Here is a 27,020-nt window from a genome sequence, read left to right on the forward strand (position 1 = left end):
GGGCTAGTGATTCCTCCTCTGTTCGGGTCATCTTCCTGGGCTTTTTGTGGTAATGCGGAGGGGAGGCACCTGACATTCCGTGAGGCTTCTACTGGGCCCAGCCACGGCCCCCTCCTCTCTCCCACTGGGCAAGGCCTCCTCCTCTCTCCCACTGGGCATGGCCTCCTTCTGGCTGAGCTCATCCTGGGTAAAAAAAAGGGACATACCGTAGTTGTAATTTTGGGTTACGCAATCACACACAATTTTCAGCTCATGACTTGCAAATATAATTCTAAACAAATAGTAAAGGCTATCTTTTTGACCCCACCATTATTGTAGCTGCTCACCAATATTTGAAGTATATTTTTGGCCACTACTGTCTAGTAATATGTCTACATATTAATAATTGTGATGAAGTCATTTTTGGTGAAGCACTTCAAAATTTTTTACGTTTACATCATTAACATTTACACAATCACTTCACAAAAAAGTATACCTGGCTGAAGCTGGGCGCCTCCACTTCATCAAGGATGAAAGGGCCCAGTTCTTCCTGGGACTCCTCAGCTGGGGTGGAGGGAAGGGTGGAGGGAAGGGTCGAAAGTGATTGCCTTGCTTCTGTCTGGTCATCCAGAAATCACAGTTTTTGGTAGTACCACAGGTTGGGGACATAAACCTGGTCTGCTGCTGCTCCTGATCTGTGGGACTCCTGGATCTTATTGTGTTCCCGCCTGTACATATTGTGCAAGATACCAATTTTACTGTCCAGAAACTTAAGGTCTGCCTGGGGGACTCGAGTCTTGACAAATTCCAAAAGTGTGCCCAGTGTTGCCTTCCTTACATCTCTATTAGAATATAATGGGTGCTTGACATCCCACAGGTTTCTTTTTTCTTCATACAGATCAATGAAACGTGTCAAAAATTCAGCATCCTTAAAGGGATTCATTTTTGCTGAAAGACAAAACACAAGATAAAAACTGTAATGTCAGTCCAAACTCTCAGTATTATTTTTTGCAGAATCTAGGGTACACATATACACACACACACCAAACACATTCACCAAACACACCCACGTTTAATCTTACCTTCGTTTCTGATGCTCGCTACTTCCGCTCGGACATATGTAGGCCAGCGTAATAGCTTTATATACACTGCGCATGTGTCATGCTACACCTGCGTTCGCCCCTGACATTCTTTAGTGCGATTTGTCCCCGCCCCTTCACTCTTCGTTGCGCAGTGGGAGTATACAGAGAAAGATGTCGGAGATGTCGGAGAGATTATCTGCAAGTAGCGCGGAGGAAAGCCCAGAGCCACAACCATCCAGATCCAGGAGGAGATATAAGGCCACCAACATGGCCTTTGAAGAGATGGTGGAGATGGTGTCCATATTGAGAAGGGAGGACTATGATGGCAAAAAAGGACCGTACACTCGACCCAATATGCGGAAGGACAAAATCATGGCCTCGGTTGTCACCGCTCTTGACCAAAAATTTGGTATTAAACGGGCTAAAGAACAATTGAGGAAGCGGTGGTCTGACCTCAAAACTAGGGAGCCTGAACAATATTGGCGAATAAAGAAGCTGCTTAAAAAAAGTAAGTACTTGTTGTGTGTTCCTATTGAGATACTTAACTTGCATGCTGATCCATATGCTTTTCGTTTATACAGCAACGTTTGTAAAGTTCTTTTGAAAATACATATGATACTAAGAAAATGACGTTTGTTTTTCGCCAAATACGATGGTACAGGGTTGGACATACGTTTAGGTCTTGATAATTTGTCGTATTCCAAAAATGTGGTGATGTTGTGTAGATGTGTTTGAAACTAGAATGCTTCTTCAAAAATGATTCAGTTTAATGTAAGGACAGGACACAGCAGCTGTTTCCACATCTGGACTCACGAGCACTAGTGTACTATGTGACACCAGATAAAATTTTTGAGGCTAATACACATAGGGGATAATTGAGGTGTCTGCATCTGTGAAACTTGCATGAAAATGTGTATTGTTTTGCATTTTTTGTAGTGAATTTTAATCCTGTCTTCAAAATTTTTTTGGAAACAAAATGACAATTGTCCCCAACTTCTAACCAACGTTTCATATTCCTTTTTCATGACTGAAATATCACTGTTTTAACTATACCTTTTGTTTAATTCTCATAGAGGAGAAAAGACTCAGACAACAGTCCGAGGATCCCAGGACCTCCCCAAGTCACCAGCCTCAGGCAGCAATTAGCCCAAGACCACGCTCACCCGACGAGCTGGAGGAAGGAGAGGTGGAGGAAGTGTGCGATATTTCCACCCCACCAAGTGAGTGACTGACACCCCAGCTTAAGTTAATCTATTTAGGCGTGCATATTTTTATAAACTTTTTTATCCACACATTTTATGTGATGTTCTGGTTGTGAAAGGCCAAGCGGCGGAGCCATTTAGCACAGACAGTGCACAAAGACTGATTGGGCAGATAATGGTGTGGAATAGCCAAACTGACAGCATGAGAAATCGGCTGGACACCATGCAACAGGAAATGAAGAACATGATTGATGTTTTGGGTAGAATCTAATAACTTTTTGCCTAAAAACATCAATCATGTTCTTCATTTCATTGTCAAGTTTTATTTTTTTTAAATGTTTGAAGTTGTTAAATACTAATCTAAAAATTTAGCAGATGCACACAGTGTGTCAACATGTGCTATCTTCAATCAGGGGATATCAATGTACTTGTTTTGTGTTTGCAACCCCTTCATCAGAATAATGTTAGTTTGTGAGAGGAACAAAGGGATTGCACACACAAAACACGTCCATTGCTCCCCCATGATGGGAGATAGCACATGTTGACTTGAACCTTTTTTACTCCCAAATTGTGAGCATCTGAAATTTTTTTGTTTTACATGGGTGACATCACCAGCACCGTTATTAACATGTTGAACTTTGTAAGTTCCTGTTATTTTTGGTTCTTATGTTTTTTCAAAACCCTGTTGTCAAGCCTAATTTTGTAAACAATATATATTTTTAACAAATATGCCTAAACTAAAAAAATATATATATATTTTTCCTAAAAAAAAACCCATAAAACACGTTCAAACAAAATGTACCTTTCAATGTGCACACAGTAAAATGTTTTTACTACTACAATGTGTGTGGCTTATTATTTATCAATAACAGATTGTTATTTTTTTGTGTGGTTACAGTGACAAAGGACCTTATTAACTGAAGGGAAATGCACTTGCCACTACAAGTGCACTAGGAGACAGACAAAACTAAATGCAAACAAGAATCAAAACAAGAGATTTTTGACAAAATTTTTTAAATTTTTTTTAATAAAAGATTAAAGCTCTTGTTGCATTGCAATGGCCCCCCGACCATTAAAATAATTGACATATCTGTCACGCACTTGACGGGCGGTTTGGGGGGCCAAGCCAATACGGCCACTATCCAGGCCTGTGAGTGGATCTTCACCACTAAGTCTGGCCTCAGGCCCAACTGAGGTAAGATATGTCGATGAATGACGTCTCAAAAAATGATGCAGAATGCAGCAAGCCATGATGACATAATTGATCTAGTATTCTGCAAGATTTATTGCGGAGAGGAACAAACGGAACCGGCTGGCCAGAATCCCAAAGGCATTCTCCACAAATCTTCTTGCTCTGGCCAGCCGGTAATTAAATACCCTCCTCTCAGGGGTGAGGACCCTTTGGGGGAACGGCCTCATCAAGTGCTCGTCGAGAGCAAACGCTTCAGCAGCGATGAAAACTAAGGGGAGTCCATCCACGTTCTGGTCATCAGGTGGCAATCCCAGGCCACCAATCTGGAGACGCTGGCACAGCTCGGTCTGTGCAAAGACTCCTCCGTCCAACATCCGGCCGTTCTTCCCCACATCCACAAACATAAATTACAATTGTGCCGAGACCACCACCATCAAAACTACACCATGAAACCCCTTATAGTTATAGTAATAAGACCCCGGATGGGGTGATGGCACAATGTGGACATGCTTCCCATCGATCGCCCCGACACAGTTGGTAAAGTCCCAACGGTCAGCGAACTGGGAGGCCACAGTCTGCCATTCCTGTGTGTTCGAAGGAAACTGTGGAGTCAAACAAGAAAAAAAAAATATAAGTACTTTTAAACATAACTGATATCAGATTACACAAAAACATTCTTAAACAGCAGCAGTCGAACTTTATTAATATGTGTTATTTTTAGAAAAAATTACAAAAACATAAGGCCCACTTATAAGATTACTCACCCCCTCTGATGGACCATTGATCAATTTGTATGTAGGGGGAGGGGTTCTAATTTCGGCCAAGAACACCCCTGACAGTTGCAAACATTTGAGGGGGTGGGGGAGGGGTTCTAATTTGGGCAAAAAACACACCTGACAGTTGCAAACATTTGAGGGGGTGGGGGAGGGGTTCTAATTTGGGCAAAAAACACACCTGACAGTTGCAAACATTTGAGGGGGTGGGGGAGGGGTTCTAATTTTGGCAAAAAAACACATCTGACAGTTGCAAACATTTGAGGGGGTGGGGGAGGGCAAAACAGTACAATGGAGCTGACAATATACATTGTTCAAGGAACTATAGGCTAGAGGTATAAATGGACCCAGGATTGCATGGTGGGGAGGTTATTGAAGGTAAATATGCATGTAGGCCAAAAAATGATTAATGTAAAAAACCAGGCATGCATGAAGATAAAGGGGACATTCACAGCATATTCCAAGCATGGTAATTAGGTAACGAGGACATTTAGACAATACGTTAGCAAACATTAAATACATATCATGTAATGTTAAAGGATAAAACTTACTTTCATATAGTCCTTCTGCAGGACCTGAATAATAGCAGAACAGGTCTCTGGGATTATGATCCCCAGAGCCTGGGGGGAGATGCCTGTCAAGAACTTCAAGTCCTGAAGACTTCTCCCAGTCGCCAAGTAACGTAAAGTGGCAACTAGCCTCTGCTCCGCAGTGATGGCTTGCCTCATGCAGGTATCCTGCCTGCAGATACTGTATAAGGGGTCAGTATAGCCAGCAGATGTTCAAAAACGGGGTCCATCATCCTGAGATAATTCCTGAAATCCTCAGGATTATTCTCACGGATCTCACGGAGCAAAGGCATGTGCGAGAATTGGTCACGCTGGCGCAACCAATTCTTCATCCATGAACTCCTCCTCGCCCTGTTCATGGACTGGACTCAGGTCAAAGTATTAACCCCAACACCAAGTCCCCACGCAGCACGAACATGAGAACGAGTACGTCCATGCACCATGGCTTCAAAACGATCGGCTGGTCAAACAAACAAACTTAGAACAAACGCACTGAAGAATAGCAAGGCCTATGAAGAGCGACCTGAAGATCAGGAATGAGCGGACCAGAACGGCCTGCTAGGCAGGTTACGAACTGACCAACACGCACTGAAAAACGGATACAAACCTCACGAGCACAAACTGAACCACAGAAAACGATCGAAATAAGCTGAAGTGTGAAAAGCGCGAATCGTCTCTAACCAAACTTCTACTAACACGAGATAAACACGAGATTAGCAAAATGAGCCCAAAGGGTGGCGTAGTGGGGCTTGAACTTCCTTTTTCTAGTCCCGTTGTACGTGCTGTACGTCACCGCGTTCAAAACCATCGGACTTTTGGAGTGATCGTGTGTGTCCAAGTTCGTCCGTTTGTAAGTCCGGCGCACCTACGCTACAAAGTGCGTCAGAAAGATCGCTGGACCAAGTATGCCGGAAAGTCAGCTCGTGTGTACGCGGCAATAGAGTCTAGTGTTAAAACGCCTTCATAATATGATCATGAGAAATTTGCAGGATGGTTGTCGTAATAGATTCTTGAAGTGTAGAGTCTGCACACTGGTATGGTCAAAAATGCAATTTCCTGATGCCAACATGGCAGCATACTAATGATAGATGATAGAGCTCTGTCTCTTTACTACTCCATCAGGACCAGTGAATAGCATAAATGAAAGCATGGTTAGCCGCCACCCCATTCTTCTTTTTTTCCTCATACCTCCACGCACCAGTGATGAAGTAAGGAATTTTATGTCCCCCCACCCTGCTGCTGAGCAGTAACCGGCTGGGTTCAAGCCTCTCCCAGTGCGTAGTCTCAGTGCTTGGGCTGCTAACATTGCGCTAATAAACCTGAGAGACCCTCGTCTGTGTGGTCTTGATGGGTCCCTGCAGTGTTTCCTCTTTAGGAACGAAATCTGCCATGCAGCATGACTTGGTTCCAGGAACTTTGGGGGGGCCAGCCTGTCATTTCCTTTTCTAGGGGCTTCCTTGTCCGTTAGGCTATGTCTTTACCTGTTTTATTCAGTTCCTGCTCTTCTCCTTTCTTATTTGGCTTTTAGTAAGTTCAGGGTGAGCGAGGAGTGGGTCGCACTGTGCAGGTAGGTGTCAGGGTCTCCCTATAGGCGTGGGGCGGCTACCCAGCGCGGTATTTATTGGTCTAGGGTGCTCCCGATGATGTCATAGGGCTGCGCCCGGTCCGCACATGAGCACTGACCGACGGAAGCTCTGAGCGCCATTTTGGTTCTGGGCAGAGTGATTAGTTTTGCCCACAAACAACAGGAGGAGTCTGGGGGCGGGTTCTGCCTGTCCAAGGATCATCTAAGAGTGTCAGTGGGCTGCTGTGGGATGGACAATATACAGCCTCCTGACTGTCTTCAGACTGTGAAGTTTGTTCCTGGATCCAGTCTCAGCAACCTTCTGTGTTGCCATCTACTGGTAGGAAAGTTTTCTGTACTTTAAAAAAAAAAAAAAAGGTACATTCTTTTCCTTTGCTTTGTTTCAGCTGTTTGCTCTGTTGTAGTTTTCAGACTTTCATGTTAGAAGATTACTAGCAATCTCCATCCCCCTATCCAATAAATTGGTGTGCAAAGACTGTCTAGAGGAGTCTGCAGTAGACAGTGAACAGGACACTGCGCAAGTCTCATCATTACTAAAGAAGGTAGTACGAGATTCCTTGTCTCAGTTTACCTCAGCCCAGCCACCCGCCCAAAGGGTCCCATTGGAAAATCAGCCGGGGACTTCAGCAAGCAGTATGACCCCAGTGTAAAAAAAATAAATAAATAAATAAATGGCGCTCCCACTCAGGAGAAAAGCTCCAAGGAAGACGTCTCTGATCCTCTTCCCCAGAGTCAGCGCCCCAGCAAGAGTCCTGCAGGGCCCGTGGAGCAGTATCTATACCCAGGAGGCTGGTGAGTAGACACTGCCTGGAGGAGTATACAGCTAACAGGTAATGCCAAATGTCTTTATTATTCATAAGTGTGGCACAAGATTCTGTTTTGAACTCGCCTTAATTACCTGAAGCAACTGTTACACTTGTATTGGAAACTGTTGGAGACTGTTGCCATAGGAGACGGCGCTCTTATCCGTGCAGATGTGGCATCTTGCTGGATGCTTTTCCCTGCGTGGCTGAACTGTAGAAGTCCAGGAGTTTACCGGGTTAGCATTACACAGACATATTTGGGTGCAGTGAGGCCAAACAGCCACCTATGAGGGCAACAGATTTGTGTATGACTATCTCGGTTACCTGGGGAACCACAGCCTGGTCCAGGTAATATGTCCGGGTCTCAGTCCACGGACCACGGCTATGGAAACAGGACAGATCTAGCGCCTTGAAGCGATTCAGTTCGCATTTGCAGTGCTTTACAAATCATTCATTCATTCATTTAGGGGGACTGAAACCCTGACACATGATTCAAAACCCGAACTGTCAGGCTGAATCCTGGACAAGTGGTACACCCTAGGTGTCTGGCACCCATGAATCTACTTTGCACTGCACCTAATATGCCTTACGACCCACTCTTTGTGGAAGGAGGTTGACAACTCATGGCTCTTGAGGTTCTCATTGGACTGAAGGAGTCCTGGGTCCTTGCTACATATATTATAGATGCAGCAGTCTGCTATTTAAAAATAGGGAGGCTGACCAGGAAGTCCCCTCTAGTTGCTTGTATAACCACTGGAGGAGCACCTTAGCACTTTGGCGGCTAGGGAGGCCACATGGTTGAGACCCTGGACTGCGTATTGCTTCCTAGAAACAAAAGTGGGGAAGATTGGAAGGGGTTCGAGAAAAATGCCAATATAAAACAGGCTGTCGAAACTGTGTACCCTGAACAAGCTAATGGTCAACCTGCTCCTACATATTTGTAGCATCTGCAAGTGCCGGCAGACCAGCAATATCCAGTCCATGTACTGGGTGAGTCTAATGGGAATGGTTTAATAATTATTAACCAGCTGCTGCACCCACAGGACTCTGATGACAGTGGCAGGGTCTGCATCCCTTTAGACATTATCTCCTATTGGGAGTATCTTGCAAAAAATATATATATATTTTTGTAGCAGTGGATGTCAAAAATCTGACTTGTATTTTAGTGCAGACTTCTGGGGATATCAGTGAGCCAGTCACACAAGTGCATACCCAGACTCTTAAGGTAAGACCTAGAAGGCACGCTTCATGGGTTTCTGGACAGCATGCTGTACAGAGCCTTGGATGAAGGTATCAGACACTCATGGTCACTTCGGGAGATTCCTCACTGCTCCTCCTCCACACCATTTCTCTCCCACAGAGCTGCCACAACAACAGCGGGTGGGCTGCTACAATGCTTACAGACACCTCAGACTCAAGAGGGATTGCAGGTTTTCTATCCAATCCTGTTTCGCAGAGGATGTTGGTTAGTGTCCAGTTGCAGATCGGAAGAGGTCAAACCCTTTTAGGCCCTCTTTGAGATCTTTAAGAGTCCATTAAACAGTATAACCACATGGCTGGAGGCTGTTGCTGGATTGTCAGGATGCCTATTCTATCCTCACACTTTACAGGGAAAGCAAAGCCAACCTTTTTCCATCCCAATGGTTGGTTGGTTTTATTTCCATCAGAGGAAGTGGTGACAGGAACAGAATTCTGAGGACGAATATTTCCGCTTGTTTGATGGCTTCTTAGTCATCTGGGCACAACGTCATTATGCATAAAGATGATTCCTGGGGTGCATGGGCACCTGCACAAATTTCAACTAGAATTCTTAGTGCAAGGGAGGAAACAGGATAGAACACAGTCAATAGGTATTAGTATGAGTAGCGGTCTACGGTGATGGAAAGACCTTAAGGCCTCTTTCACACGGATGATCCGTATGTCCGTTTTTCATCCATCCGTTTTCGGATGAAAAACGGACATACAGTCATCCCTATGGAGCGTCGGATGTCAGCGGTGACATGTCCGCTGACATCCGACCCCGCTCCGATCCGAAAAGTGTAACGGAGGAAAAACCTACTTTTCCCTCCGTTTTCGGATCGGATCGGATGACGACGGACACTACGGACCGTCATCATCCGATCCCCCCATAGGGGAGAGCGGCGCTCTGACAGGTCCGTCGCTGCACAGCGTGCAGCGATGCACCTGTCATCTTCCTGCTCAGCGGGGATCGGCGGAGCGATCCCCGCTGAGCCAGCGTGTGTTCACGGGGCGGATCATGACTGATCTGCCCCGTGTGAAAGAGGCCTAAGGAAGTCTTGGTCAGTTAGGAACGTTAGACTGGAGAATGGCTACGAATCATGTCTGCATGACAGCTGGGAACATGCACTGCAAAGGACTTTCGGTCAAGGCAAGCAGAGATTCCCAGCCAAGGAGGATAACCTCGAACGTGCTGGGGGTTCAAGCAGCCCTTTTAGCACTTTGGCCTTACTACACATAGTCAAGGAGGACCAATCTCCTTGCACTTTAGCAACAGGGCAGCAGTCACTTATATTCAGCTCCAGGATGAAACTCGCAGCAATATGCTATTGAGAGAGGTGAAACCCTTAACACCTGGGGCGAAAGATCAGCAGCAAAATTTTGGAAGCAGTTTCCTCCCAGCGGTTTCTTTTGAACAAGTACAAGCTTCCCAGAGCACAACGAGTGGGTCTACGACCCAGGTCTTCTCTGAGCTGGTCCACAGGTGGGGCCTACCATAGACAGACCTCCTTGTTTCCCACAGTAATCACAAACTTTGGTCTGATTTTGTCTGTACCCCAAGGCGCAAGGGGCAAATGCTATGGTCTCTCCCTGGGACTACAATCTAACATATATTTTTCCCCAACATTTCCTGTAAATGAGATTCCCCTTGAGGCTGTCAAGGGAGAACATAGTTGTCATAGCCAGTCCTCCATATTGACCAGGAGGCCCTCTGCTTTCCCTGGCCATTCAATTCAGGATACAGAAGACATTTCCTCTCTATAACATGCACAGACTGTGGCTGCAAGCAGAGACATTAAAGGGGGAGGATGGGCAACTCCGGTTGCTCCAGTTTCACTCCAGAGTGATCTCACCTTTGTTGTGTGCGAGAAGACATTCTACCTACAGCATCTAGGTCTAATTCTTGGTAGGGCAAGACATTGATCCTACTGCCCTGCCAGTGTCAGCTGTTCTATACTTCCTCCAGGCCTTAGCCTATCCTCACATAGCTCACTAGTGTGGGCTATATTGGCAATAACACATTTGAATGGGCCAAGAATCCTCAAGTTTGCACAACTTTTGAGGACAGTCATAAAGAGTCGGTCACCAAGGAAGAAAGATCTATTGCAGTTGCTGGATCTCATATCAGTTTAATCATTTGTTCCAACAGAGCAGTGTTCGGTTTAGGCCATCACTTACAAGGCAGTATCAATTGCAAGAACTTTAAGCAGAAGGTTATCGGAGATTCAAGGTCTTGGAGCTTCAAAGTAAAAAAATATATTCCTTTCTTTCCAGAAAGAGTAGAGTTGGATCTCGTAGATCATCCTGCATCCAACCTAGCAACAGACTGCTATTTAACAGACAGCTGGACATTGCCTAACTTTCCAGAACATCACACAGGAAAGTCACACGTACTGTTCATTTTCAGAACGTTAAAAGGAGTATCTCTCCACAATTGTCCCTTTCAGGTCATCTAAATAAACCTTTTGTCATTCCAGCTGGCAATCATCAAGGGAAAGAGGTTACTGCCTGGATCCTAGCAGGCTTGGGTTGTGTATATAAGACTATAGGTCGCGAGCCTCCGTCAGTGGCGGCGGAGCACTCTACCAGAGTGGTTAAAGCCTTATAGGCAACACATTCAAGAGAATCTATGGTGCCCATCTGTACAGGGGTATCATGGTTGCTCCAACATTCCTACTCAAACTTGACGGAATAGATGCGGGGGCCTTGTCATCAGGGGACTTTGTAGGAAGGACTTTTCAGTCCTCTGTCTCATCCTAATTAGAAGATTGGTTTGACAAATAGATCCCACCCTATCAGCTAGTTATTTATCACTAGTATGCTGCCATGTTGGCGTCAGGAAAACTGAAAATTGTATCAAATACTTACCGTAATTTTCCTTTCCTGACGCCAAACCATGGCAGCATATGAGCCCACCCATGTGCGTTCCGGTATGTGGCTTGTTACAAAGAATGGGGTGGCGGCTAACCATGCCTTCATTTATGCTATTCACTGGTCCTGAGGGAGTGGTCAAGAGGCGGAGCTCTATCACTAGTATACTGCCATTGTTTGGCGTCAGGAAAGGAAAATTACAGTAAGTATTTGATACAATTATCAGTTTTCTCACTTCTCTCTCATTTTCTAGTATAGGATCCAATCTGATTAAAACAAAAATTCTCAGCAACTGAAGATCAGGTTTATTATACCTGAAAACAAATCGATCTGCTCTAAAGCTCAGAAGGTAAAATACAAATTGAAAATGAATAAATTGATAAAAATTGCATGAATCTTGTGTAAAAACATGTATTAACAGACCTAAATCTTCACACCTAATTGTTTAACCTTGGAAAAATAATATTTCCAGAAACTGAAAGAAGAAATACTATAAAAACTGGTTAATTAACGTAGATAATGAGGATGATTTACTAAATGATGGGAGATTGTTTATGTGTGTGAAGCTTCAATTATCCAATCATGTAAAAAGAAAATCCCTGATTACTTATTTAATCTGCACGATTGGATAATTGCAATGACTATTCACACAATTTATTGTGTGAATGTTGTTAAATGAATCAGCATCAGTGGCTATACAATAGAAGAAACAGCCTGGTTTATTAGGTAAAAACTGATTCTGCAGAAAAGATTGCCAATTAGAAAAAAAAAATCAACAGCAGCAAAGTTGTTTAACATCAAATTTCATCTTAAATCATATTGTTATCCATAAATATGAAAATTGTCATATCATCTCTTATTGCCTTTATTATTCTATTTAATATGTTTATACTAATTTATATGCATGTAAAGCAGGGGTGCCGAACTCAATTTCATCGTGGGCTGCATCAACATTTCGATTGTCCTCAAAAGGGCCGGTTGTATCTGTAAGATTAGATGTCCAGCCCCCTCCCTTATATTAGATGTCAAGAGCCACCTCACCATCAGAAGTTGAGTCCCCTACTCTCCCTAACATGACAGTGCACCCCCTTTCCTTATGCTGCTGCTGGGAAGAAGCTGGATGCATTGCTTGAAAGCAGAAAGTAGGGGTCTGGAGGAGGACCAGAGGAGGGCTGGAGCTCTCTTGCAGCTGCAGGAGAGGTGTGAGGGCCGCATGAAATGGCCTGGAGGGCCGGATTCGGCCCGCGGACCTTGTGTTTGACACCTGTGATGTAAAGTATATATAAAACACAAGAACTAAAGTGCAACTTAACAGTCTTTTGTTTCTGTTTTTTCCTTAAAGCAGAACTTCATTCTCTCTCATTCTCTCAATAAACATTGACTATTTTTAATCCTTATGGGGCTACCATTAATAAATAGCTATGAAAGTATATCATTTACTTTTTTTTTTTTTACATTTCTTCAGTTACTTCCCGGTTTTAATGCCTAAGCAAATTATGTCATACATCCCAGAAGTCTTCAGGAGGAGAGGGGTTCTTAGCTAAGCACACCTTCCTGCCTGCATGCCTGAGCAAAGGATAGATGGATTCCAGGAAGTAAATTTTACATGAATCATCTGCCCTTACTCAAGATGACCATGGCCAGAAATGCTAGTGTTTTTGGTTTGTGGTACTCAGATACAGTGTTGTTCCACTTTAACCACTTCAGCTCTGGAAGGTTTCACCCCCTTCATGACCAGAGCATTTTTTGCAATTTGGAACTATGCTATTTTAACTGGTAATTGCACGGTCCTGCAACAAAATTGATGTCCTTTTTTTCCTACAAATAGAGCTTTCTTTTGGTGGTATTAGATCACAACTGGGATTTTTATTTTTTGTGATATAAATGAAAAAAGACCAACATTGTTAAAAGAAATGACATTTTCTACTTTTTGTTATAAAAAATATCCAATAAACTAAATTTCTGTCATACGTTTAGGCCAAAATGTATTCAGCTACATGTATTTGGTAAAAAAAAAAAAAAAAATCCCAATAAGCGTATATTTATTGGTTTGTGCAAAAGGTATAGCATCTACAAACTAGGGTACATTTACTAGAATTTACGCAGCTTTTACTTTCTGACTGCCTACCTCATTTCTTGAGGTGCTAAAATGGCAGGGCAGTACAACCCCCCCCCCTTTCAAATTACCCCTTTTTGGAAAGTAGACACCCCAAAGAATTTGTTAAGAGGCATGTTGAGCCCATTGAATAATTCATATTTTTCTCACACGTGATTAAAAAATGACAAGAAAAAATAAATATGTGGAATTACACCCCAAAATACATTCTGCAGCTTCTCCTGAGTACGGGGATACCACATGTGAGACTTTTGGGTGCCTAGCTGTGTACAGGACCCCGAAAACCAATCACTGCCTTCACGCTTTCTAAGGGCGTAAATTGCTCATTTCACTTCCTCACTACCTATCACAGTTTCGGAGGCCCTGAAATGTCAAGAAAGCACAACCCCCCGCCCCATAATGACAACTTTTCGGAAAGGAAAGTAGATACCCCAAACTATTTGCTGAGAGGCATGTTGAGTATTTTGCAGATCTTGCTTTTTGTCACAAAGTAAATAACATTTTTCCAAAAAAACGTTGCAACAAATGAGATCTGAAAAATACTCTCCATGCCCCTTAGCAAATACCTTTTTGCTAGAAAATTACTTTGAACCCCCAAACATCATATATATCTATATATTTTTAATCAGAGGCCCTACAGAACAAAATGGTGGGCGTTGCAATTTTTGTTGTCATGCAGTATTTGCGCAGCGATTTTCCAAACAATTTTTTTGGAAAAAGAAAAACTTTTTTGAATTTTAATGCACAAAAGCACAATATATTGTGCAATTGTTTGGTACATTATAAAAGATGATCTATTGCCGAGTAGATAGATACAAAATACGACATGCTTTAAAATTGCACACGCCCGTGCAGCAGTGACAAACTACGCACATTTTTAAAAGCCTTTACAGGTTACCACTTTAGATTTACAGATGAGGTTTACTGCTAGACGGTCGGACTTTGGTTTGGCCGTGTGTAGGCAAGACCGCTTGAATGGAGTTCCGTCGGAGAAACCTTCGGAGTTTATTCCGACGGAAAAAACGGTCGTGTGTACAGGGCAAAAGAATAAGAGAAAGAACAAGAAAAACGGCTAGAGAGAGGGATAGGAGGAAAAAAACAAGAAATTTAGGATAGAGACGGATAAAAGGGAAAGAAAGAACAAAGAGAGAGAGTGGTAAATCCTAAAATGTACCATAAGGGGTTTTAATACTGTACGAGTGGAAGGCAGTCAGGGAGCGCTAAATGTCCATGGGTTAGGGCGCAAATTACATGTCTTGCCTTGGGTGCTGACAACCCAGGCTACGAAAATAATTTTACTGTTAGGGGTCCCTACAACTTGGGAAATTTTATCAAGGGGTCACGGCACTAGGAAGGTTGAGAACCACTGCCCTAGACTGTGCCGTGCTGTACCCTAATACTAATAATCCACTAGTGTGAGGAAGCGATGGAAACAGTCCTGGATGCAGAGACCAGGTTGGCCAGGACAGGATGGACAAAAATAGCGGGTGTCACGCCTATATCCGCGTTTGCTACAGACACGGCATCTTTTTTGGGATGCTCTTTGGGTAGAGGTACCAGGGAGGACATCCGGAAAATGCCTCTCATGCAGCCGGCTCACTGTATCTGGATTGGGAAATAGGGCCACAGCGCCTTCTGGATACGAAAGGCTGTGATGATCTCTTCCATGAAATTTTTGGAAGGATCCACTTTCCGAAACACAAAGTTTGAGAGCAGGATATAAAATTTTCCGACAACAAAATCCGATCGGTTAAATTCCAACCGTGTGTACACAAATCCGACGCACAAAGTGCCACGCATGCTCAGAATAAATGAAGAGACTAAAGCTATCGGATTTTCCGACAACTTTGTGCGACCGTGTGTATGCAAGACAAGTTTGAGCCAACATCCGTCTGAAAAAATCCATGAATTTTGTTGTCGGAACGTCCGATCAATGTCCGATCGTGTGTGCAGGCATTACGGGCAACTAAGTACGGCCCCATTATTTGGTCATTAAAGTCCACCCTTCCCATTTTAAGGTTGTAGTCGTGGAGACAGAGGGGATTCCCAACAACATTAGTCACCTTTGCAGTATGAACTGTCGTATCTGCGTGAATGGAAGACAGAACAAAAACGCTTCCTTTGTTCTTCCACCTCACTGCAAGCAATTCATTACTTCTTAAGCAGACTCTCTCCCTCCGTCTAAGGCAGGTATTTACAAGCCGTTGGGGGAAGCCCCGGCGATTAAATTGCATGGTGCCACATGCGCCAATTCCAAATTCAAAAAGGTTTCTAAAAAGTGTCACGTTTGTGAATTAATTGTCCATGTACAAGTGGTACCTCTTTCCAAATAAGGGTGACACAAAGTCCCAAACAATCTTGCCGCTGCTCCCTATGTAGTCTGAGCAGTAACGGGGCCCCACGCTGCTGTCTCTTTCCTCATTAACCAGGAAACTACATGTATAGTCTGCTGCCCTGTCACAGAGCTTATAGATTTTGACCCCATATCTGGCACGCTTGCTGGGGAGAAACTGTTTGAAACAAGGTGGCCAGAAAACTTAATTAAGAACTCATCTACACAGATTGTTGGGGCATATACAAGGTTGCAAATTTTTGGCTGGTTGCTTTCATCCATAATAGATCCATACAGATATTCAGTGAAAAACAGCTATAAAAAAAACAAGGAGAGTTAAATCTGCTGTTTCCACCTGAATTCCGGGTTGGTCAGAAGTCTGTGGGCTGCCAATCAAGATTTGAATTCCTGGTGGCTGTGGGACACTACTTGTGCTTGCCACCGCACCAGCTTGAACTGCACTTATGGGACTCACCACATCACCAAGTGTTACTGCAGTGCTGGTTTGTCTACGACCAGGATGTACTAGGTCGCTGGTGCTCGCCAGAAGGTAGAGCGGCACTAGTACTGGCACTCTGCTGCATACGAGAATCTTGCGATTGTAGGACCTCAGCAACCTGGGAATGGGTCAGGTTAGCAGGGACCTCTACTCCGTTGTCAGAGCTATCTGTCAGGGTGCCGCTGCACTCTATTTGGTATTCTGAGCCAGATTCTGACAGTGAGGACTCCCCATCGCTCTCATCTGTCATGCTCAGTATCCTGTAGGCCTCTTCACTAGTGTACATTTTAGACAATACATTTATAGGTACCTAGTGTGACTCACAGGTGAAAAAGCACCTGGTTGTCAAGGACTGTTTGGACCGCTACAAAAAAATGTAACTGCTAGCGCTAGCAGAGACAAGGCCTGACTCTGCTAATGCTGCGGTTTTGTGTGCTGTGTATCAGAAGTGACAGTGATCTACCGACGCTGCACTTGTTTGGGGGGGGCAGAGGGGCTAAACGCACGTGCTGGCAGGTGTCAGGCTGATCCTGCTAATGCTGTGTTTTTGGGAACACTATACTATTGGGGATGCTAGTCTAGTTCTGATCTGATCAAAGATATTGATCTGTTCGGGCTATACTAGTAATGGAGTGTTACTGGCAATCAAAGGGTTAAAACATATTCATGAATATGTGGCGGACAATCTGATGCTGTCTGGGATTGACGCTAATGCTAACTGGCATCCCATGACACGAATACAGTGATCTGAAAAAAAGATCTGTACACTGTACTAATGACACTGTGACAGGGCAGTGAAAGGGTTAATTGGGGGTGATCAGGGGGTTAAAACTTTATTAGGGAATATATGACGGGTACCCTGACCCTATCTGGGACTGACGTTAACGCTATCTAGTGACACCAATACAGTGATTAGTAAAAAATCTGTACACTGTACCTAGTGACACTGTGACGGAGTGAAAGGGTTAACTGGGGGGGGAGGATCAAGGGGTTAAATGTGCCTAACGATGTGTTCTGGTGTCAGTGTAGTGCTTGTACTCACTGTAGATGCTCTCTTCTCTCATGCTGGAACCGAAAAGGACTCTAGGAGAGAAGAGTGTATAATTTCCTGTGCCTATGCTTACATTACACAGGCACAGGACATTCTGCCATTCGCCAGAACTGAACAGCAGATCCAATTATTGACCTGACCTGATGATTGATCAGTTATAAATCAAATCTGATCAGCGCCGGGCCGGGGGGGCGCGAATCATGTACAGGTACGTGATTTCACGCAGATGAGCTGTCATGCTGCAGTAAATGTACGTGGGGCAGTCCAGAAGAGGTTAAGCTTTTTTAAAGTAGTTATAAAGCGAATACATTTTTCACCCTAATGCATTCTCTGCTTTAAGGTAAAAAATGTCCCACTACTTGTATTGTCCCCTAACCTCCCTAAACACTTACCTGAGTCCTATCTTTTTTTAATGCTGTGCCCGTCTGCAGCGGCACTGGTCTCTGTTCTTCTTCCCTCAGGACACAGAGGCAACAGCAGAAGCCATTGGCTCCTGCTGCAGTCAATCAAATCCTGTGAGGAGGTAGTGGGGGGTGTGGCTGAGTCATGCTGTGTGTACAAGCGGTTCGTTATGGGGGCAAAGATGAAGGTGCCAACAGTGCCAGTGGGGGGCCCCAGAAGAGGCGGTTCAGTGCCGCTCTGTGCAATACTTGCATAGAGCAGGTAAAAATTCAGTAAGCAGGTAAGCTCTAGAACTAGCCCCCCACCACCAGCCCCTCCGCTGCCTGTTCAAATTGTCTGAAAAAGTAAGCGGCTTTTGACATACATGCTCTTTATAAAACCCATAGAGGTTGACTCTCAGATAAAGTTCATACATTAGTTGACAAAAGTCCTTATTTATGAAAATGGGGAATCATCTACAAGGTGTACAGTTCTTTGGCCTCTACTAAACAAGGGAAGTGTTGAAAACGGCATGTTATGTCTTTAAAACTAAAAGGTGCATAAAGGGAAAATGAGGATCTGCAGATGTGACAGGTGCTCTTTAAATGTCACTCAATGATGTGCATCACTCAGCCCAATCTCACTGGATGCTGCAGCCAAGGTTACCTTAGGACAGGCTTGAGTTTCACTTGCAGAATAATCCAGTGTTAGCATGTTCTAATTACAGAACAGTATTTCAAAAACTCTGCATTAGACTCAGAGAGCACAGCAAGATTTTAATACCCATTCAGCTTGTGTTTAATTAAAAGGTAGGAGCAAGAAAGGAAAAATGTAGCACATACAGGTTATATGAATATAGTAGAAGAAAAACAAACCGGAAGGGATAATTTAATCTTGAAGTATACAGAGCCATAAAAGCTCTAATTTTACCAAGATGTTTTGAAAAGCTTTTGAAAAGGGAGGAAAAGCAAAGATATATATAAGTGAATTACCTGAACATTTTCACGAAGATCAGTGGCCTCTCGAACGGAAGGAGTAGCCGTTCTAAACACCTCATCAATTGCTTTGATGCCTGTAGTCTTCGTGGATGTATATTCACGAATCTTCTTGCCTTTTCGCACAGAGAGCCCCCTCTTGTGTGCTTTTCCTCCTCCTCTTCGGTTAGTGATAGCAATGTGGACAAACAATGTGGTATTTTGGAGGAACTCGCCTGTTAAAGACTGTAAAGGAACATGCCTAAAGCCAGTCTGCAGGCACTCAAATGGGATGGTATACTGGGCTATAAACTCATCTCCAATGAAGTCATCATCTAGTACTACAAACCGCAGTATAGCCAACTCTGGAAGGTTTATGTGAAACTCAAAGCTGTCATCAAATATTGGGTTGTCACCATTTTGTGTTACTGTTTTTGTCCGGTATTCTGCACAATCGGCGGGTATCCCATGTATCTCCACGTACACATATGGTTCCACCACATCTCCCTTTGCTCCTGATCCTTTAGGTTTAGGGAGGTTTTGACCACTAATAATTTTTAGGTGAAGCAGCTGAGCCGACACACCAGGCAAAGAGTCCTTTGCATTGGCGCTAAAATAGGATACTTCTTCCCTCATTATTGAGGGTCGTAGGACATAGCCACAGTTTCCATTCTGTCTAAACCATCCTGTATTAAGATCCATCATAAGACCTGGGGTTTGGTAGTTCATGGACACAATCTGGCAACCACATTTCCAGAAGTCTTGGGGGTTCATATTGCTAGAATCTATTCGCATTGAACTTGGGTAGACCCTTGAGAGGAATCTTTTGTTGTATTTTACAAACTCTTCAGGATATTCATTGGCAAAGTGACTAGCAGTAACCTCATTAAAGGAACATATGTGCCAGTATTTTTGGTTTCTTTTAGAGTTTTCAAAGTCCCTAAACCTTACGGACTGGCACAGAGTTACCTGGTCGGAGAGTTCTCTACAGAGTCGCAGCTTTCTGTTGGCAGCCCCATTAAGATGTTCACGATCATCATGACCCAATCTCCTAGCAATCTCCATGCCTTCATCCTCATCTGTTACATCTCCCTCTGAGTCAGAATTATCTGAAGGCAGCTTCTTACCTTTTATTAGAATCTTGCCTTTCAGTTGTTCTGGAGAAGGCAAGTAGTTTTCATCAGGGCATGCTGGATCTAGGTAAAGTTTGTCACCAAGGATCTTTTTTAAGCACTGGGCCATGAAACGCTGTTGTCGAACAGAACAATGAACTACCAAGCAAAGGATTAATGGGTACTCTGATGCTTCAAATGCATACTTGTCTATTACACTTATTACACTTCGGAAAGCTACCTGTGAAACCACAGACACGCCAAGGTAGATAAGAGGCTCATTATCTGGGCCATCCCAAACAACAAGCTCAATGCTACGACATCCCATCTTAAGGGCTTGTATATAGCCACTAATATCGGATGTGCCCCAGTAGTGGTCTTCTAGATGGCATGCATTGTGAGCAGAGTTGATGTAGTAGTGTGATAATGGCCTTGTCATATCCTGACAGACCACTTTTTTGTGAGGATCAAATATATAACAGTCCAATGAAAGAAGATAACGGGTGAACCCATCAATTGTGAGGTATCCTTTTTCACGTCCTTCTTTGGAAGGCTCATATTTCTTGATGATTTCCAGCGCTGTAATTTCATTTACCTCTTCCATACCTTGCTCCACTTCCATGAAGATCATCAGATCTTTTAGGTCCAAATACTCTTTATTGCTAGAAAACTGAACCAGTAAAAAGAATACCTCTGGTCTGGTACACAGTTCACAGTAGGCCTCTACAAAAACATCACAAGTAATATTACTGCCATATTTATCACAAACTTTCTGCAATTCCTTGAATTTTAGTTCTACTGTTGAAGTCTTCATACCAGGGTTAAGTCCCTTGATAAGCTGAATGGCTCTAGACAATGGAATCTGTCCTTTTTTTTCTATATCAGCAATCTCAAACAAAGATGAGATCCACAGTGTTCTTAAACTTGTTTGATTAGCTCCTACAACATCCGGAGTGTGCTTTCCATAAGATACCAAGTACCTGAGACCCATCACCCAAGTGTTGACAATATCAGCAGTACTGGCAACAAGATCCAATGATTCATAGTTTTCCCCATAAATGATAGAAAAGGCACATTCTTCTGGGAACTGATCAGACAGACCATTACTTCTCAAAACTGGAGTTTTCTTTCCAACACGCACCTCACGAATCGATTTAATTTCCAGTTTAGCTTTCTCTGAATCCTTCTTGGAAGGCTCCCATCGTAGAAAACGCATATCTGGATCTAAAAGGAAAAAACGATTGTACATCCTGGAGTTTGAGCGCACTTTCTTCATCTCGCACCCCTCCATCATGAAGGAAATGCAAGCAGCTGTGCTGTTGATCTTTCGATTGTGGGGCATTGTGCTGAAGGACACTGTTTTCTTTTGTTTTTGACGGGATCCATCCTAAGAGGAATAAAACATTTAAAACAAAAAGGTAAGTGAAGTGAAAAGAAAAACAAAAAACAAAACAATCCTACATGACAAGCCCTTTGTGGGTTACAACAATACTCTTGCTATTAATTTAGGAATAAATGCACCCAGAACAACAGCTTCCAAGATATCACATCAAAAGTCTAGCTGGTTGTGTACTTATGAGAAGTCTGATATCTCTAATGTTTACATAAGACCAGTCTACTGCCATTATTACGGTTGGCCAGAGATATAAAAAAAATATCTAATGTCCACATACAATTAACTGGACGAACATTCATTCATTTAAACTAGGACTCAATCATGCTAAAGTGTATCTCTATACCCAACACTCTGAATAGAATGAGTAAAAAGTTGAATCCCTATTATGGATCCAACAGAGCCCCTGACTGCAGTAAAACCTGAAGGGAGTTTTAATCCTTTAATCCTTGCAGCATGCCGAACAGCCAGCTTCTGTCAGACAGACCGACCTAAACACAGGCAGAACGTTGGCCGGTATTTTTTGTACCCGCATATGTCTCCTGACATTCTGTGCGTGTGTACAGGGCTTTAGGGGTAAAATTTCTATTTCATCTTGGTTGGCCTTTGATATGTCAGCTTTCCCTTTTGGTTGCTCTTGTTGTTTTACTGTTGCTACAACTTGTTGGAGGAATGTCAGATGGCATTGTATGTACTTTTTTCAGCTATACTGTTACATGCTTATTGACATAAGTCTGTAATATCCTGGGATGCCGTACTGTTTATTTCTAATAAACTTTTCTCTGATTTAAAAAAAAAAAAATCACATTAATGATTATGACACTAAATATGTGAAACATTAGTATTTTGAGTATAGCTCTTCGTATTTAAATACTCCCCAAAAACCAAACGCTGCTTCAGAACAGCTTTGCTTATACTAAGTTCTTGCAGTCGTTTGTTATCAGGGGCATTATGAGAGGTTCATTATCTTAACCACTTGCTTACAGGGCACTTAAACCCCCCTCCTATCCAGACCAATTTTTAGCTTTCAGCGCTAACGCATTTTGAATGACAATTGCGCGGTCATACAACGCTGTACCCAAATGAAATTTTTATCATTTTTTCCCCACAAATAGAGCTTTCTTTTGGTGGTATTTGATCACCTCTGCGGTTTTTACTTTTTGTTAAAAAAATGTAAAAACCTGAATTTTTTTTAAAAAAAAAACATTTTTTTTTATATTTTGTTATAAAAAATTTTTAACGGGTACTTTTTCTTCTTCATTGATGTACGTTGATGAGGCGGCAGTGATGGGCACTGATAGGTGGCAGTGATGGGCACTACAGGTGGGCATTGGTAGGTGGCACTTGTGGGCATTGGTAGGTGGCACTTGTGGGCACTGTTAGGTGGCACTGTGGGCACTGTTAGGTGGCACTGATGAGGAATGTGTTGTGCTTCCACTTCGGGACCGACGTCCCTGACATCTGAGCCGGTGATCGGCTTCTTTCTCTACTCGCGCTGTCAGCGCGAGTAAAAAAAAAACCGATTACTGATCTTCCTGTTTACATCATGTGATCAGCTGTCATTGGCTGACAGCTGATCACATGGTAAGGGGCCGGGACCGGCCCCTTACTCAGATCGGTGATCAGCCGAGTCTCAGTGACTCGGTGATCACAGCGCGCCCGGCGCGCGCCCTGCAGGGCGCGCGCAGGGAGCGTGCACAGGGGAGGACGTCATATGACGTCCTCCCGGGAAAGCAGGTCCGCGCTGTGGCCGTCATTCGGCCATAGCGCGGATGTCTAGTGGTTAAGCTAGCCACAGATGGATTCAAATTTGGCTGGTTCAGTATGGAACATCCAAATTTTGATCCATCTATGGTGTTCCCATTCGAGAGGAGTTGATCTAGTGATTGACTCCTCTCAAACGGGACTGTTGGAAAATTCAATCAGCGCATGCAGCCAATTGGCCGCAGCATTGATCAGTGTATTTTGACAGGGGAGCCCCACTGTCAGAATTCAATAACGCAGCAGGAAGGATTTCCCCACCCACCTCACATGTGCAGATGGGGAAATTCATTTGTTTTGTTTTTTTGATAAGCTGGTTGGCTGATTAAAAAGGAAACGCTCCTTCTATGGCCAGCTTTAGCTTAGGCTCACACTGCTGCAAAACACACAGCATTCCTGTGCAAATCACATGCAATGTCTGTGCAGTGCGATTTGAAACATTTTTTGTATGGCTCAAATCACTGTACCAAAATGGTGCAGGACCCTATTTTTAGCTGCATTGGGGTGTCATTATCATTTATCGACACCCAGAGCAGATCGCATGAACACAATGCAATGTGGGGAAACGCAGTTAATCGTGTGCGTTTCCCAATTTGCATCAGTGTGAACTGAGGCTTAGAGCCTTCCTGGAAGACTTGTCATGAGATAAGAGGTTTAGTATAGTACAAACCATTATAGCTGCTGCTATGTACCTATGGAATTACAAACAATGCACATATACAAGGCTTTTAAAACTTACAGTTAAAGTGTAACTAAAGACAAAACCTTTTTTCAGTTTTGATAGTGTAAGGGAGGATTATAACCCCTGCCAGTATTTTTTTTTTCTTTTGCATCCCATAGGAACGCAGGACCATAACCAAAACAGGAAGTGAGAGGAAATCCCTCCAAAGTGAGGGAATCCCAAGGTGTCACCAGGGTCATCAGAATTTGTCAAGATTTACCATCTATTCCTGTTCAGGTGTCAAAGCCAAAATGTGGGATTTTCTTTTACTTTCACTTTAAATGATAACAATAAATAGGACAAACAATGAGGGTGAATCAGCAATAAAAACTGAAAGGTGCTCCCTCTGAACTCTATCCAAAACTTAAGTCACACTTTAAATATTAATTTCACAAATACTGTACAACAAGCAATATTCCTTTTACTATTTTTTTTTTTTAAACAGAGTACGTGTTTAAAAATGAAGAGCAAAGGAAGAGGAACTTCATGTTAGAATAATGAATATTAAACAAAGCTGATAAAGCTGAACATACAGGCAAATCTTCATTTTTGCTGTGAAAGATGTGCCCATCCACAACTTCTCAACTGGTCAGTGAGATCACATGACAACATTAACCGCTTCAGCCCTGGAAGATTTGGCTTCTCAATGACCAGGCCATTTTTTGCGATACACCACTGCGTCGCTTTAACTGACAATTGCGCGCCCGTGCGACGTTGTACCCAAACAAAAATTGACGTCCTTTTACTACCACAAATAGAGCTTTCTTTTGGTGGTATTTGATCACCTCTGTGGTTTTTATTTTTTGCGCTATAAATAAAAGAAGAGTGACGATTTTGAAAAAAAACAATATCTTTTACTTTTTGCTATAATAAATATTCCACATTTTTTGTCAAAAAAAATATTCTTTTCCTCAGATATGTATTCTTCTACATATTTTTGGTAAAATAAATAAATAAATAAATTCGCAATATATTGATATATTGATTGGTTTGCACAAAAGCTATAGCGTCTACAAAATAGGGGATAGATTTATGGCATTTTTATTATTTTTTTTACTAGTAATGGGTCACACACTGCAGGCGCCCCTTGTGGCCAAAAGGCGAAGCGACGTAAGGTAACGTCGTTTCGCCCAGCCGTGCCATTCTGCTGCAGTAAAACTACGGGGGCTGGCCGGCAAGCGGTTAAAGGACCAGCAGAGCATTTTAGGAAGCAACAGGGCTGGGATGAGGTTAAATTTTACACTTGCATCTCTGGATCCTCTTTTGGCATGCCATTTTCCTTGAAGCCTTGTTTATGCATCTGTTCATCAGTTTAAAATGCCCAGTAATGTGACAAGTTTAAAGAGTGGTGTTGATTTACTAGAAATGGATAGCGCAAAATCTGGTGCAGCTGTGCATGGTAGCCAATCAGCTTCTAACTTCAGCTTGTTCAATTAAGCTTTGACAAAAAAAAAAAAAAAACCTGGAAGCGGATTGGTTTCTATGCAGAGCTGCACCAGACTTTGCACTATCCAGTTTTAGTAAATTAATCCCAGTATCTCCACTTTTGTTGAGGAAAAAAAGTAATTTCCTCTGGGTGATCAATGTTCATTTCGGGGATGTTAGGCTGACCATACATTATACAATTTTCTTGTACAATTTTCCTTTTAGATTTTCCAAAACCATATAATATGAGGTCACACCTAAACACTTACAAGTTGTATGCAATCAGGCAGGCCCTTGCACTACATAGTTGGAAATAAATCTAAAGAAATCGAATAAGAAAATTGTATAATGTATGGCCAGCCTTAAACTTTGTAGCAGTTTCTTACCTGTTTCTCTGAAGAAATAGCTGTTTGTTTGACCATGCCCTTTGCAGACTCAATGTCAATGGGAGAGACTGGTTCATTCTAATCACCTGGTGCACTCTAATGCCCCGTACACATAATAGGATTTTCCGAAGGAAAATGTGTGATAGGACCTTGTTGTCGGAAATTCCGACCATGTGTAGGCTCCATCACACATTTTCTATAGGAATTTCCGACAGACAAAGTTTGAGAGCTTGCTATAAAATTTTCCGACAACAAAATCCTTTGTCGGAATTTCCGATCGTCTGTGCACACAAATCCGACGCACAAAGTGCCACGCATGCTCATATTAAATTAAGAGACGAAAGCTATTGGCTACTGCCCCGTTTATAGTTCCGACGTACGTGTTTTACGTCACCGCGTTCAGAACGATCCGATTTTCCGTCAACTTTGTGTGACCGTGTGTATGCAAGATAAGTTTGAGCCAACATCCGTCGGAAAAAATCCATGAATTTTGTTGTCGGAATTTCCGATCAATGTCCAACCATGTGTACAGGGCATTAGACCCCATTCATACTTGTGCGACTTGTCATTGGACATCAAAGTGACATGACAAGTCATACCCCATGTTTTCCAATGATAACCATTCAAATATATGCGACTTAAAGTCACAGCACTACTTCAAAGTAGTTCATGCACTACTTTGCAGAGAGAATAAAGAAAAGAGGGCGCACCGGCCTTGTGCATTATCCCAAGCAAATTTATTGATAAAAACAAATTAAAAACTACTCATAAACACGTGAAGAAATCTCGCTTGTAAAAGCCACCTGATCATGGCGATCAGTCCTGAAACCAACAGTCTCCATATGGTGATAGAAAGGATATCAGGGCCACTGCTGTCTGATGCGTTTTGAAGGAGTACCTTTTTCCTCAGAGCCTACTCTGAGTACTCCTTAGAAACGCGTCAGCCAGCAGTGGCCCTGATATCCTTTCTATGACCATCTGGTGACTGTTGGTTTCAGGACTGATCACCACGATCAGGTGGCTTTTACAAGCGAGATTTCTTCACATGTTTGTAAGTAGTTTTTGTTTTGTTTTATCAATAAATTTGCTTGGGATAATGCACAAGCTGGTGTGCCCTCTTTTCTTTATTCTCTCTGTGACTGCTAGGATATCTCCTATCCTAGAGGGCAGCAAGCCCTGAGAAAATATCCCCTGAACAATACATTACCCGCAAGTCACACTTGTGCGCAGGAGTATTTGTTTGCTGTTGTCATGCACTACTGGTCTGACTTTCATGCAACGTGAGGGCCATAGACTTCCATGTTAACCCTCAAAGGTTGCATGAAAGTTGTACCTGAATGTTTTACATCCAACAATGGTAAAAAAGTGGGTCCAACCCATCCAAAGTCTGCATTTCATTAGACGTAATTAACTCTTAGGAAGTATCTCACCAAACTGCAGTGGATGCCAACAATTTGACGTAGATCTTAATGCAGACTTCTAATGCTGTGTACACACGAGCGGACTTTTCAGCATCAAACATCCGACGGTCTTTCCGACAGACTTACGACGGACTTCCGAACAAATGGACTTGC

At 43.0% G+C, this 27,020-nt stretch overlaps 1 protein-coding gene across 2 annotated transcripts in view; it reads right to left on the reverse strand.

Moving 5' to 3' along the window:
• Positions 1-27,020, reverse strand: part of LOC141113180 (inactive phospholipase C-like protein 2) — a 355,506-nt gene that overhangs the window by 169,406 nt on the left and 159,080 nt on the right. For both annotated transcript variants that reach the window (XM_073606112.1, XM_073606113.1), the window contains exon 2: positions 18,667-21,147. In XM_073606112.1, the coding sequence (XP_073462213.1) occupies positions 18,667-21,147 (2,481 nt within the window). The remainder of the gene's footprint in view (positions 1-18,666; positions 21,148-27,020) is intronic.

The sequence above is a fragment of the Aquarana catesbeiana genome, linkage group LG12, assembly GCF_042186555.1.
Source record: "Aquarana catesbeiana isolate 2022-GZ linkage group LG12, ASM4218655v1, whole genome shotgun sequence".
In the NCBI taxonomy this organism is placed as follows: domain Eukaryota; kingdom Metazoa; phylum Chordata; class Amphibia; order Anura; family Ranidae; genus Aquarana; species Aquarana catesbeiana.